The following is a 15,027-nucleotide window of genomic DNA, read 5'->3' as shown; positions in this document are numbered from 1 at the left end:
CACTTCCTGTTGATTTTGTGTCACTTCCTGAAAATTTTGGACCAGTTCCTGTTTATTTCAGGGCATTTAAGGGTCACTTCCTGTCCACCGCCACTTCCTATTGACTTTGGGAATTTTTTTTGGTCACTTCCTGTTCATTTTGGGGATTGTTTGGGTCACTTCCTGTTGATTTGGGTAACTTCCTATTGATTTTGGATCAGTTCCTGTTGATTTTAGGGCATTTAAGGGTCACTTCCTGTCTAACGCCACTTCCTATTTACTTTGGGAATTTTTTTGGTCACTTCCTGTTGATTTTGGGTCACTTCCTGTTGGTTTTGGACCAGTTCCTGTTTATTTTAGGGTATTTAAGGGTCACTTCCTGTCCACCGCCACTTCCTATTGAGTTTGGGAATTGTTTTCGGTCACTCCCTGTTGATTTTGGGTAAGTTCCTGATTGTAGGGCATTTAAGGGACACTTCCTGTCCACCGCCACTTCCTGTTGGCTTTGGGAATTTTTTTCGGTCACTTCCTGTTGATTTTGGGTAAGTTCCTGATTTTAGGGCATTTAAGGGACACTTCCTGTCCACCGCCACTTCCTGTTGGCTTTGGGAATTTTTTTCGGTCACTTCCTGTTGATTTTGGGTAAGTTCCTGATTTTAGGGCATTTAAGGGACACTTCCTGTTGATTTTGGGGATTGTTTGGGTTACTTCCTGTCGATTTTGGGTGACTTCCTATTGATATTGAATGACTTTCTGTTTATTTCAGGGCATTTAAGGGTCACTTCCTGTCCACTGCCACTTCCTATTGACTTTGGGAATTTTTTTTGGTCACTTCCTGTTCATTTTGGGGATTGTTTGGGTCACTTCCTGTTGATTTGGGTAACTTCCTATTGATTTTGGATCAGTTCCTGTTGATTTTAGGGCATTTAAGGGTCACTTCCTGTCTAACGCCACTTCCTATTGACTTTGGGAATTTTTTTCGGTCACTTCCTGTTGATTTTGGGTCACTTCCGGTTGGTTTTGGATCAGTTCCTGTTGATTTTAGGGCATTTAAGGGTCACTTCCTGTCCACCGCCACTTCCTGTTGGCTTTGGGAATTTTTTTCGGTCACTTCCTGTTGATTTTGGGTCACTTCCTGTTGGTTTTGGAACAGTTCCTGTTTATTTTGGGGTATTTAAGGGTCACTTCCTGTCCATGGCCACTTCCTGTTGGCTTTGGGAATTTTTTTCGGTCACTTCCTATTGATTTTGGGTCAGTTCCTGTTGATTTTAGGGCATTTAAGGGTCACTTCCTGTCCACCACCACTTCCTGTTGACTTTGAGACTTTTTTTGGGGTCATTTCAGGCTCACTTGTTGATTTTGGTGTTCCTTTACATTTAGGGGCATTCCAGAGTCACTTTCTGTACATTTTCTTGGGGTCAATACCTATTGTTTTTTTGGGCCACTTCCTGCACATTTTGGGGCATTCAAGGTTGACTTTCTGTACATTTTGGGTAATTACCTGATTGATATTAGGGCATTTCAGGGTCACGTCCTGTTATAGTCCAGTTTATAGTGCTTATAGCCCAGTGCGGGCTTGGCCTTTTCCCCCCACTTTGTTTTGCTGGTAATTTCCCAATCTCACCTGTCAGCCCGCGTGGACAGCACGCACACTGCCCGTGCGGCGCTCGCCCCGCTCAAAAGGCTCCCTCCTTTGGGTTCCGCGCCTCCTCCCGCGAGGTCCCGGACGGTCGATGCAGGGTCCGGGGCCCGGCCCTCGGCTCGTGTCTCTCCATCGCCAAAGTGAGCGTGCTCCAGAGAACTGATGTACTCTGTCACTCTGTGCAAATACACGAGTTCAAAAAAATAAAATAGAAAAATAGGCTCGTAAACTTGTGCAGTTTGCTAGCAAAAGTCATTAACACATGAGGTAAGCTACCCTACTAATGTTGTATTTAGGTTTGTTATAAGGAGGGTAAACGGAAAAGTACGCTCGGGACGCTAATTCCAAATGTGGAATTGTTGGAAGCAGAGAAAATGGGGAAAAGTAGGTTAGCCAACTTTTAAAGTCTCCTAGCAAAATTAATCTGCACTTAAGCTAAGCTAACGTACCAATTTGGAAAATGACACTGACACAAAAATAAAGATACAAGGAATATAAAGATCTTAGCTTTGTTATAAGGAGAGAAAACAGGGAAAAGTACGCTAGCAAATTCTGCTAGCAAAAGGCCTTACTATTTGAGCATAGCTAACTAACTAATGTGGTATTAGCTTTGTTAGTAGGAGGGAAAACTGGGAAAAGCATGCTAGTGAACTTGTCATCTGCTAGCAAAAAAGATTAGCAAGTTAGCTAAGCTAATGGACTAATGTGGAATTAGCATTGTTAGAAGCAGGGAAAAGTAGGCCAGCAAACCTCTGCTAGTCTGCTAGCAAAAGTCTTCAGTGCATGAGGTAAGCTAACATTCTAATGTTGTTTACAGCTTTGTTATAGGGAGGGAGAACAGGGAAAAGTACGATAGTGAACCCTACTAGCAAAAATCCTTAGGATTTGAGCCTAGCTAACTAAACAATGTGGTATTAGCTTTGTTAGTGGGATAGAAAATGGGAAAAATCATAATAGTGAACTTGTCATCTGCTAGAAAAAAAGTTTAGCATGTTAGCTATGCTAACTGACTAATGTTGAATTAGCATTGTTAGACGCAGGGGAAAACGGGGAAAAGTAGGTGAGCAAACTTTTGAAGTCTCCTAGCAAATGTAATCTGCACGTAAACTTAGCTAACATACTAAGTTGGTATAATAACACTGACATAAAGCTCCAAGGAATATAAAAACGTTAACTTCGTCAGAGGGTGGTAAATCGGAAAAAGTAGGCTGGCAAACTTATGCTGTCTGCAAGCAAAAGTCATTAGGACATAAGATAAGCTAAAATGGCTACTAATGTGATATTAGCTTTGTTAGAAGGAGGGACATAAGGGAAAAGCAGGCTAGCGAATTTGTGCGATTTGCTAGCAGGTAACTAGCACAAGAGCTAAGCTAACATACTAATGTCGAATTATGGCATTGACTGTAAACTCAATACGAAAAAGTTTGTATTCTATTAATTTATTGTACTTTTTTTCCCCGAAAAACATGTTATCAGTACCGTATCGACATCGTCCGATACCACCCGGCCGGGTATCGGAAGCCAAACAATGGTATTGGTGCAACACTCTTTGGAACTGATTGCTCAAACCTGAAGACGTGCGTCCAGCACTGGTGGTGGTGAGCGGCCATCTCTAACCCCACATCCAAGATGGCGTCCATGCACAACACGTGGGCACCGCGCAGGCAAACGACTGCGGGTCGCGACGTCTGCTCTGGACGCTGCTTGACTACAGGCGTGTGATGTTAGCAATTAGCGTTATCGCGGGACATTTGCATCTCCTCACCTTGCCTGACAGCATCAGGCCCCGCCTCTCTCCCCTCCCTCTCATCTGGCCCCTCCTTCGCGCAGGAGGCGGCGGCCATTCGCGCCAAGGCCGATGCGCAGTTGGCGGCCACGCCTGAGTGCGGTTAAAACATGAGGTGCCGGAACTTCCGAGACGGACCCGACAGTTTGGCACCGCCTTACCGAGGTCGCGGCTGAGCGCGGCGGCCCTTCGGAGTCCGTCTAGGCTCAAATAGACGGCGTCTCTCTCTCGCCGGCTTTGGCAGCCCGCTGCACCGAGCGGTGCCGATAATACCTCCGTCAGCTCGCTCCACACACCCGTCAGCAGGAAGCGCGAGAAGGCGGCGCCTTGGGGAGTGATAAACTCATTGATATCTACAGTTGAAGCATATGAAGACATTTCGTGGCCCCTACCAATATGGCCGCCTTGAAGCTACGTTCCCATCAAAGTCAATAAATCGACATTAAAATCATGTCCTAGCTCATTTCTCAGACATTCCTGTTGTTTTTAGGGCATTTCTGGGTCACTTCCTGTTGACTTTGGGGCTCATTGGGTCCCTTCCTGTTGATTTTGGGTTACTTCCTGCACGTTTTGGGGCATTCCAGGATCACTTAGGGCACGTTTTTGACTACTTCCTGTTGACTTTTGGGCATTTCGGGTGACTTCCTGTAGATTTGGGGGTTTTTCAGGTCACTTCCTGTTGATTTTGGGTCACTTCCTGCACATTCTGGATCTGTTTCTGTTCTTTTCTTGGTCATTTCCTTTTCAATGGTCACTTCCTGTTGATTTTTTTGGCATTTCAAGGTCACTTCCGGTTGATTTTGGGTCATTTCGGGCTGACTTGTTGATTTTGTGGGCATTGTTGGAGTTACTTCCTGTGGATTTCGGTTCACTTCCTGTTGATTTTTGGGCATTACGGGGTCACTTCCTGTAGGTATTGGGTCATTTCCTGTTGATTTTGGGTCATTTCAGGCTCACTTGTTGATTTTGGTGTCACTTCCTGTTGATTTGTGGGTATTTTTGAGTTACTTCCTGTTGACTTTAGGGCTCGTTGGGTCACTTCCTGTTGATTAGCGGATTTATAGTTGTCACTTCCAGTTTATTTTGGGTTACTTCCTGCACGTTTTGAGGCAGTTCTGTTGTTTTGAGGGCATTTTAGGGTCACTTCCTGTTGACTTTGGGGCTCGTTGGGTCACTTCCTGTTGATGTTTGGGCTTTTCGGAGTCACTTGTTGATTTTAGGGTCACTCCCCGTTGATTTGCGGGCATTTTGGAGTTACTACCTGTTGATTATAGTCCACTTCCTGTTTATTTTTGGGCATTTTGTGGTCACTTCCTTTCAATACCGGGTCACTTACTGTTGATTTTGAGTCATTTCGGGCTGACTTGTTTATTTTGTGGGCATTGTTGGAGTTTCTTCCTGTTGATAACAGTTCACTTCCTGTTGATTTTTGGAGATTTTTTAGATCACTTCCTGTTAATATTGGCTCACTTCCTGTTGATTTTGGGTCATTTCAGGCTCACTTGTTGATTCTGGTGTCACTTCCTGTTGATTTTGGGTCATTTCAGGTTCACTTGTTGATTTTGGTGTCACTTCTTGTTGATTTGTGGGCATTTTGGAGTTAATTTCTGTTGATAGTAGTTCACTTCGTGTTGATATTAGGTTGTCACTCCTTGCACATTCCGGATCGCTCACTTCCTTTTCAATGGGTACTTCCTGCTGACTTTCGGGCTTTTTGGAGTCAATTCGAGTTGATTTTTGGGCATTTCGGGGTCACTTCCTGTAAATATTGGGTCACTTCCAGTTGAATTTGGCTTTTTGGAGTCACTAGTTGATTTGGGGTTACTTCCTGCATGTTTTAGGGAATTCCAGGTTCACTTCCTGTTCATGCTGGGTAATTTCATGTTGATTGTCTGGCATTTCTGGGTCACTTCCTGTCCACTGGACACTTCCAGTTGATTTTGAGTCACTTCCTGTACATTTTGCAGCATTCTGGTGTCACTTCTCACACATTTGAGATCAGTTGAAGTTGTTTTTGGTGCATTTAAAGGTCACTTCCTGTCCATTGGACATCCCGTTTTGGTCATGGCGCAACATTGTCGCGTATCAAGAGGACGGATAAGGCACACACCTGCCGTGACGACGTTGTCACTGCCTGAACGGCGGAAAGTCCCTGTCGGCTGACTGCCGACGGCGCCGCCGCTGCCAGGAACATCCATGTCTGAGGGTCAGAAAGACTTGATTTTGTAAGACTGGCCACTAGGTGGTGCAAAAACACAATTGTTACATTGTTATCAAAGCATAACATGAATCAGCTTCTCAGTACTGTATTTGGGTATACTTTTCACGCGAAATTTTGATTTGTGCTGAAGTGAATTTCTACCAGTCAGTACGGCGACGAGAGGCGGCGCGGTGCGTTCCGGTGCCTCCCAGTAGCCCGCCTGGGCCAGCAGGTCTCGCTCCAGAAACTGACGGTGGACCTCCTCCATCCACGCCGGAGACAGGACCACCAGCAAGCCGCTGGTCTGGATCCCGCGCACAAACTCCTTCTGCCGTGGCAAAAAGGGCAAAAAGGAAGTGAGGCCGAAGCCCGATTCCTGTTCGTTGCTCACTTCTTGTTGACTTTCGGACTAGTTCGGGTCACTTCCTGTTAATTTTGGTTCACGTCCTGTACATTTGGGGGCATTTCAGAGTCACTTCGTGTACATTTTGGCTGTATTAGTTCCTGTTGCTAAAGCTGCAGTCGAGAGCTGTGGTCTTATGGTCTTAAGGTGCCTCAAGGGGCGATAACCCTTGAACACCGTGGTGGACCCCCGGTCGTCAGGGAAGCCGTTCGACTGAAGATGGAAGCTTTCAGGGGCATGTTGTTCCTGGTGAGTCCTGAAGCAGTTGTAAGGTAACAACAGGCCCGAAGGACAGCAGCCTCAGCTGTGACAGAGGCAAAACAGAGGGTGTGGGAGGAGTTCGGACAGACCATGGAGAAGGACTTTCAGACGGCACCAAAGTCGTTCTGGAAGACTGTCCGGCACCTCAGGAGGGGGAAAAGGGGGACCGTCCGAGCTGTTTACAGCAAGGATGGAACACTGTTGACCTGGACTGAGGAGGTTGTTGGCCATTGGAAGGACCACTTTGAGCAACTCCTGAATCCAACTACCCCAACTGACCCACCTTTTGTTTCAGAGGCAGAGCTGGAGGATGAGTGGGGAATTGACTCAACCTCTCTGGGCGAAGTCACCGAGGTAGTTAAACAACTCTGCGGTGACAAAGCCCCGGGGACTGATGAAATTCGCCCTGAAATGCTGAAGGCACTTGGTGTTGAAGGGCTGTCATGGATGACACGCCTCTTAAACATTGCGTGGAAGTTTGGGACAGTACCGAAAGAGTGGCAGACTGGGGCGGCGGTTCCTCTTTTTAAAAAGGGGGACCAGAGGGTGTGTGCCAATTACAGGGGCATCACAACTCCTCAGCCTCCCTGGGAAAGTCTACTCCAAGGTACTGGAAAGGAGGGTCCGGCAGATTGTCGAACCTCTGATTGAGGAGGAACAATGTGGGTTCCGTCCTGGCCGTGGAACAACGGACCAGCTCTTTACTCTTGCTGGAATCCTGGAAGCGGTTTGGGAGTATGCTCATCCAGTCTACATGTGCTTTGTGGACCTGGAATAGGCATATGACCGGGTCCCCTAGGATATGCTGTGGGAGGTACTGCGGGAGTATAGGGTGAGGGGGCCACTCCTTAGGGCCATCCAATCCCTGTACACCCAAAGTGAGAGTTGTGTCCGTGTCCTCGGCAGTAAGTCTGGACTTCTTCCAAGTGGGTGTTGGCGCTGTGGGTTCCGTCCTGGCTGTGGAACAACGGACGAACTCTTTACTATCACTGGAATCCTGGAGGGGACTTGGGAGTATGCTCATCCAGTCTACATGTGCTTTGTGGACCTGGAAAAGGCATATGACCGGGTCCCCTAGAATATGCTGTGGGAGGTACTGCGGGAGTATGAGCTGAGGCAGCCACTCCTTAGGGCCATCCAATCCCTGTTCACCCAAAGTGAGAGTTGTGTCTGTGTCCTCAGCAGTAAGTCAGGACTTCTTCCAAGTGGGTGTTGGCTTTCGCCAGGGTTGCGCTTTGTCACCAATTCTGTTTGTCATTGTCATGGACAGGATATCAAGGCGTAGTCGTGCTGGAGAGGGTTTACAGTTTGGTGGTCTGAGGATAGCATCGCTGCTTTTTGCAGATGTGGTCCTGTTTGCATCATTAGCACCTGCAGCACTCACTAGACGGGTTTGCAGCTGAGTGTGAAGCGGCAGAGATGACGATCAGCACCTTCAAATCTGAGGCCATGGTTCTCTGCAGGAAACCGATGGATTGCCTTCTCCGGGTAGGGAATGAGGTCCTGCCTCAAGTGAAGGAGTTTAAGTATCTCGGTGTCTTGTTCACTAGTGAGGGAACAATGGAGCGTGAGATTGGACGGAGAATCGGGGCAGCAGGAGCGGTATTGCAGTCGCTTCATCGCACTGTTGCAACGAAGCGGGAGCTGAGCCGAGAGGCAAAGCTCTCCATCTACCGTTCGATCTTCGTTCCTACCCACACCTATGGTCATGAATGATAGTTCATAACCGAAAGGACAAGCTCACGGGTACAAGCGGCCGAAATGGGCGTTCTCGGGCAGATAGCTGGTGTCTCACTTAGAGACAGGGCAAGAAACGCTGCTATTTTGCAAGAGGCTCAGAGTCGAGCCGCTGCTCCTTCACGTAGAAAGGAGTTAGTTGAGGTGGTTCGGGCATCTGGTGCGGATGCCACCAGGGCACCTCCCTAGGGAGGTGTTCCTGACAGGTCCAGCTGGAAGGAGACCTTGGGGCAGGCCCAGAACCAGGTGAAGGGATTATATCTCGACACTGGCTTGGGAGCGCCTCGGGATCCCCCAGTCAGATCTAGTTGATGTGGCCAGGGAAGGGAAGTTTGGGCATCCCTGCTGAAACTGCTGCCCCTGTGACCTGATTCCGGATAAGCGGTTGAAGATGGACGGATGGATAGTTCCTGTTGATTTTAGGGGATTTCAGGGTCACTTCCTGTTGACTTTGGGATGAGTTCGGGTAACTTCCTGTTAATTTTGGCTCACTTCTTGCACATGGGGCATTCGAGAGTCACTTCTTGTACATTTTGAATCATATCAAAAAATGTGTAACAAGATACATTTTAGCTATCGGAAATGAATGGGGACATTTTTCACAACCTTAAATGTATTGGACACGCTCTCACCGGGCCCAGGGAGGGAGATAGCGCCCCCCGCTGGTAGAAGTCGCAGTCGCGCAGTTTGAGATTGAGCAGCAGTGCGGAGAAGGACAAAAAGTAGACCCCGTCGGTGTTCATCAGCGTATGGCAGCTCAGACTTGACGCCGCCTCCGCACCCGGCGGGGAACTTCCTCCTGCTCACGACGACACGGCGAGTCGGCGTCAGGGCCGAACCGAACCGGAACGGATGGCAAACATGCACTGACCGGAACAGAAGGCGTGTGCAAAGTTCTGCAAGTGCCGGTCCACTTGCGCGGCGGAATCTAGGGCCAGCAGCTGGGGAAGCAGTGCGGCCAGCGCCCGCACGAAGAGACGGGCGCCCCGGCGGTCGGCTTCCTGGTGGCACGGCGGCGAGAGGGACGAAGGGCTGGCGTCGTCCTCCTCGTCGGAACCTGCGTCTGACACGTCCGAGCGACCCGAGTCCTTCTCGGCCGCCGCCGAGTACCGATCGCAGGAGTCCAACTCGGTCCGAGACAAGTCCTGCTCCTCTGTGCTGAGCACCAAAACATAGACGGGACCCATCAGAAAATGTAGCGTATGGTGTTCCACCAACGAGTTCACCACTTGTGAACATCCCGTCATTCGCTGCCAAACCTCCTACTTCAAATGGATTGGACGTCTCATAGTGATAAACTCATTCGACTTCACAGTATAAGGATTGAAAGACCTTTCATCGCCCCTACCAACATGGCCGCCTTAAGCGACGTTCCCATCAAAGTCAAAGCTTTGACGTTCAAGTAAGTCCTAACTAGCATGTTTCTCAATTGATCCTATCTATTTGATGTGGGAGGGTCACTTTTTGTTGATTTTTGGGCATTTTGAGGTCACTTCCTGTTCATCTCGGGTCACTTCCTGTTGATTTTGTGGGCATTTTTGAGTTACTTCCTGTTGATATCACTTTACTTCCTGTTGATTGATTCTATCTATTTGATGTGTGGTGGGGGGGTCACTTTCGTTGATTTTTGGTCATTTCAGGGTCACTTTCTTTTGATATCGGGTCACTTCCTGTTGATTTTGGGTCATTTTGGGCTCAATTGTTGACTTTGTGGTCACTTCCTGTTGATTTTTGGCCATTTCAGGCTCACTTCCTGTTGATTTGTGGGATTTTTGGGGTCACTTCCTGTTGATATCGGGTCACTTCCTGTTGATTTTGGGGTATTTCGGGTTCGCTTTCTGTTGAAATCGGGTCACTTCCTGTTGATTTTGGGTCACTTGGGGCTCCCTTGTTGATGTTGTGATAACTTCCTGTTTATATGTGGGCATTTTGGGGTTACTTCCTGTTGATGCAGTTCACTTCCTGCTGATTTTTGGTCATTTTGGGCTCACTTCCTGTTGATATCGGGTCACTTCCTGTTGATTATGGGGTATTTCGGGTTCGCTTTCTGTTGAAATCGGGTCATTTCCTGTTGATTTTGAGTCACTTGGGGCTCCCTTGTTGATGTTGTGATAACTTCCTGTTTATATGTGGGCATTTTGGGGTTACTTCCTGTTGATGCAGTTCACTTCCTGCTGATTTATGGTCATTTCTGGCTCACTTCCTGTTGATATCGGGTCACTTCCTATTAATTTTGAGTCACTTTGGGCTCCCATGTTGAATTTGTGATCACTCCTTGTTGATTTGTGGGCATTTTGGAGTTAGTTACTGTTGATACCAAATCACTTACTGATGATTTTGGGGGCGTTTAGGGGTCACTTCCTGTTGATTTTGGGTCTCTTTGTGCTCCCTTGTTGATTTTGTGATCACTTCTTGTTGATTTGTGGGCATTTTGGAGTTTCTTACTGTTGATACCAAATCACTTCCTGTTGATTTTGGGGCCGTTTAGGGGTCACTTCCTGTTCATTTTTGGTCATTTCAGACTCATGTGTTGATTTTGTGGGCAATTTTGGAGTTACTTCCTGTTGATATCAGTTCACTTCCTCTTGATTTTTGCGCATTTCTGGGTCACTTCCTGTTGATTTTGGGGCATTTTGGGGTCACTTCCTATTGATTTTGGGTCACTTCCTGTTCATTTTTGGTCATTTCAGACTCACTTGTTGATTTCGTGGGCATTTTTGGAGTTACTTCCTGTTGATATCGGTTCACTTCCTGTTGATTTTGGGTCATTTCAGACACAGTTGTTGCTATTTTAGGCATTTTTGGAGTTACTTCCTAATGATATCAGTTCACTTCCTGTTGATTTTGGGTCATTTTGGGCTCACTTCCTGTTGATGCCAGGTCACTTGCTGTAGAGTTGCGGGCATCTGTGGAGTTACTTCCTGTTGATATCAGTTCACTTCCTGGTTGCTTGTGGAAATTTTGAGGTCACGTCTTGTTGATATCGGGTCACTTCCTGTAGATTTGGGAGCATTTCAGGGTCACTTCCTGTTGATTTTGGGTTACTTTCTTCAGATTTTGGGGAATTTCCAGCTCACTTCCTGTTGATTTGGGGAGATTTGGGGGGCGTGGCCTGCTCATATCAGGTCATTTGGGGACATTTGGGGACATTTGGGGCCGTGTCCTGGTCATATCAGGTCATTTGGGGAGTTTTGGGGGCGTGGCCTGGTCATATCAGGTCATTTGGGGGCGTGGTCTGGTCATATAAAGTTATTTGGGGGCGTGGCATGGTCATATCAGGTCATTTGGGGACATTGATTCCAGCTGACAGCAGAAGCATGAAAAGAGCTTCTATCGCCCCTACCAAAATGGCCCGCTGTTCACGGCGGCCATGTTGGTAGGGCGACCTTCCTTTTAAAGTCAATGCATTTGGTTAAGACTCACCTTAAGTTGCTCTCGCTGTATCGCGAGGTGGGTGCGCCTCTACTCCTGGACTCGACCGAGAGGAAGTTGGTGATGTCGGGGTAAACCAGGGCGTGGCTACGTTGCACCACATCGGGCGGAGCCGGACGCGTCTCCCGCCGCATCCATTCCTCCTCCCCTTCGGCGCTTGCCGACTCGGAATCCGAATCGGCGTCACCTCCGTCGGCGCTGACGCTAATGCTAACGCTGACGTCGGGGTCCCGGGGCGGCACCTCCAAGTATAGGAATGTCGTGGTAAAAGTGTATTTATCGCCAAAAGTTACTCGAGTAAATGTAAGGTGTTACTACCCACCTCTGCCGAGGACGGGAAGCGTCTCCGCCGCGGGATGTCCGCTTCGTCGATATCGGAAGACTCCTTCAGTTCGTGGGCGCGAGCCTCAAGCAGAGCCACCTGAGGGTGTTAGCGAGCATTAGCAGATAATAATCATCACAAAACGCTAAATAGCGCAACTAGCAAGTACATCAAAAAGCAAGCACAGTCAATGGCAGTCAGTGAGAAGTAAGCTAATTAAATAAGCTAGTTCAATCTATTGACTTTAATGCGAACGTGTCCTTAGGGCGGCCATGTTGGTTGGGGTGACGAAAGGTCTTTTCATGCTTTGGCAGTCATGCGTTAAGCGTGAAAAGACCTTTCATCACCCTTACCAAAATAGTCGACACATTAGCGTACCTGGTCCGGCATGAGGCCCCGCCCCTGCGACAGCTCCTCCAGCGCTGTAAGGAGAGCGCACACGCACGACACGCTCCAGTAGCACGCCTCCGCCCCGCCTTTGGCGCACGCCTCCGTCATGCCGTCCATCACGCTGAACGCATAATCATCGATTAATTATTTTAAAGTCATACGAATTGGAAAATAAACAGGAAGTGACTTTGAAATGCCCCAAAATCGAACAGGAAGTGACATGTTTAAAACAGGAAGTGATCCCTAAATACCCAAAATTAACAGGAAGTGACCGGAAAATGGAAAAAAAAATGAAACAAGTGACTTGATTAGAACAGGAAGTGATCTCCAAATGCCCAAAATTAACAGGAAGTGACCCTGAAATGCCCCAAAATCTAACAGGAAGCGATCCCTGAAAGCCCCAAATTAACAGGAAGTGACCCCGAAATGAAACAAGAGAATTGATTAAAACAGGAAGTAACTCCTAAATGTCCAAATTTAACAGGAAGTGACCCTGAAATGCCCCAAAATCAAACAGGAAGTGACTTTATTGAAACAGGAAGTGATCCCTAAATGCCCCAAATTAACAGGAAGTGACCAACAATCAAAAAACTCAAACAAGTGACTTGATTAAGACAGGAGGTGACTCGTAAATGTCCAAAATTACCAGGAAGTGACCCTGAAATACCCCAAAACTGAACAGGAAGTGACTCGATTAAAACAGGAAGTGACCCCATAAATTCACTAAATTAACAGGAAGTGACCCTGAAATAAAAAAATCAAACAAGTGACTTGATTAAAACAGGAAGTGACTCCTACATGGCCGACATTAACAGGAAGTGACTTCAATATGCTCCAAAATAAATGGTGTTGGTAAATGGTGTTATATTTTTATAGCGCTTTTCCACCTTTCAAGGCGCTCAAAGCGCTTTACACTACATCGCCATCCACCTACTGGTGACGCAGCACCAGGAGCAATGTGGGGTTCAGTATCTTGCTCAAGGATACTTAGGCAAGTTCATCAGGGCAGAGAATCGAACCCACAACCTCTGGGTTGGTGGACAACTACTTCACCACTGAGCCACACCACCCAAAATAAAACAGGAAGTGATCCCTAGATGCCCCAACTTAAAAGAAAGTGACCAAAAATGTCAAAAAAAAACAAGCAAGTGACTTGATTAAACCAGGCTCCTAAATGTCCAAAATTACTAGGAAGTGACCCTGAAATGCCCCAAAACCAAACAGGAAGTGACTTGATAAAAACAGGAAGTGACCCCATCAATTCCCCAAATTAACAGGAAGTGACCAAAAATTTAAAAAATCAAACAAGTGACTTGATTAAAACAGGAAGTGACTCCTAAATTTCCAAAATTAACAGGAAGTGTCTTCAATATGCCCCAAAATAAAACAGGAAGTGACTTGATTAAAACAGGAAGTGATCCCGAAAAGGCCCAAAATTAACAGGAACTGACCCCAAAACGAAACAAAAATTGAGTGACTTGATTAAAACAGGAAGTGACTCCTAAATTTCCAAAATTAACAGGAAGTGACTTCAATATGCCCCAAAATAATACAGGAAGTGAGTTGATTAAAACAGGGTGTGATCCCTAAAAGGCCCAAAATCAACAGGAAGTGACCTCAAAATGAAACTAAAATTAAGTGACTTGATTAAAACAGGAAGTGACTCCTAAATGCCCAAAATTAACAGGAAGTGACCCCAAAATGGAAAAAAAAACAACAACAAAAAAAACAACTGACTTGATTTAAACAGGAAGTGACTCCTAAATGTCCAAAATTACCAGGAAGTGACGCTGAAATGCCCCAAAACCAAACAGGAAGTGACTTGATTAAAACAGAAAGTGACCCAATAAATTCCCCAAATTAACAGGAAGTGACCAAAAATTTAAAAAATCAAACAAGTGACTTGATTAAAACAGGAAGTGACTCCTAAATTTCCAAAATTAACAGGAAGTGACTTCAATATGTCCCAAAATAAAACAGGAAGTGACTTGATTAAAACAGGAAGTGATCCCTAAAAGGCCCAAAATTAACAGGAAGTGACCCCAAAACGAAACAAAAATTAAGTGACTTGATTAAAACAGGAAGTGACTCCTAAATGCCCAAAATGAACAGGGGGTGACCCCAAAATGAAAAAAAAAAAAAAAAAAAAACTGACTTGATTCAAACAGGAAGTGACTCCTAAATGTCCAAAATTACCAGGAAGTGACGCTGAAATGCCCCAAAACCAAACAGGAAGTGACTTGATTAAAACAGGAAGTGACCCCATAAATTCCCCAAATTAACAGGAAGTGACCCTGAAATAAAAAAAAAAATCAAACAAGTGACTTGATTAAAACAGGAAGTGACTCCTAAATGTCCAAAATTAACAGGAAGTGACTTCAATATGCCCCAAAATAAAACCGGAAGTGACTTGATTAAAGCAGGAAGTGATCCCTAAATGCCCCAAATTAACAGAAAGTGACCCCAAAACAAACAAAAAAAAGTGACTTGATTAAAACAGGAAGTGACTCCTAAATGTCCAAAATTAACAGGAAGTGGCCCTGAAATGCTCCAAAACAAAACAGGAAATGACGATGAAAACAGGAAGTGATCCCTAAATGCCCCAAATTAACAGTAAGTGACCCCGAAATCAACAGGAAGTAACCTCGAAATGCCCTGAAATCAACAGGAAGTGATCCCCAAATCAACAGGAAGTGACACGTTGCAATGGAAGGAAGTGATACTGACAGTCTGAGAAGATCCAAGTGCGACTTCCTTTTAGAGAAGGCGCGCCTCCCGCCTTCGGGCTCGGCCAGGCCAGGACCGGCTAGGTCCAACAGCCTCTGCGGACAACCCACAATCTAACCAGAAACACAAAAAGGCACGTCCTGTCATA

At 46.4% G+C, this 15,027-nt stretch overlaps 1 protein-coding gene across 2 annotated transcripts in view; it reads right to left on the bottom strand.

Annotated features, from left to right (window-relative positions):
• arfgef3 (ARFGEF family member 3) overlaps window positions 1-15,027 on the bottom strand; it is a 53,463-nt gene that overhangs the window by 19,381 nt on the left and 19,055 nt on the right. For both annotated transcript variants that reach the window (XM_057847543.1, XM_057847544.1), the window contains exons 13-24: window positions 14,880-14,992; window positions 12,141-12,273; window positions 11,763-11,861; window positions 11,432-11,682; window positions 8,880-9,166; window positions 8,641-8,807; window positions 5,770-5,935; window positions 5,518-5,607; window positions 3,569-3,733; window positions 3,387-3,500; window positions 3,191-3,329; window positions 1,604-1,798 (exon numbers count right to left, since the gene is read on the bottom strand). In XM_057847543.1, coding sequence (XP_057703526.1) covers window positions 1,604-1,798; window positions 3,191-3,329; window positions 3,387-3,500; window positions 3,569-3,733; window positions 5,518-5,607; window positions 5,770-5,935; window positions 8,641-8,807; window positions 8,880-9,166; window positions 11,432-11,682; window positions 11,763-11,861; window positions 12,141-12,273; window positions 14,880-14,992 — 1,919 coding nt within the window. The remainder of the gene's footprint in view (window positions 1-1,603; window positions 1,799-3,190; window positions 3,330-3,386; window positions 3,501-3,568; window positions 3,734-5,517; window positions 5,608-5,769; window positions 5,936-8,640; window positions 8,808-8,879; window positions 9,167-11,431; window positions 11,683-11,762; window positions 11,862-12,140; window positions 12,274-14,879; window positions 14,993-15,027) is intronic.

The sequence above is a fragment of the Corythoichthys intestinalis genome, chromosome 10, assembly GCF_030265065.1.
Source record: "Corythoichthys intestinalis isolate RoL2023-P3 chromosome 10, ASM3026506v1, whole genome shotgun sequence".
Lineage (NCBI taxonomy): Eukaryota > Metazoa > Chordata > Actinopteri > Syngnathiformes > Syngnathidae > Corythoichthys > Corythoichthys intestinalis.
This window is presented reverse-complemented; position numbering and strand designations above follow the sequence as displayed.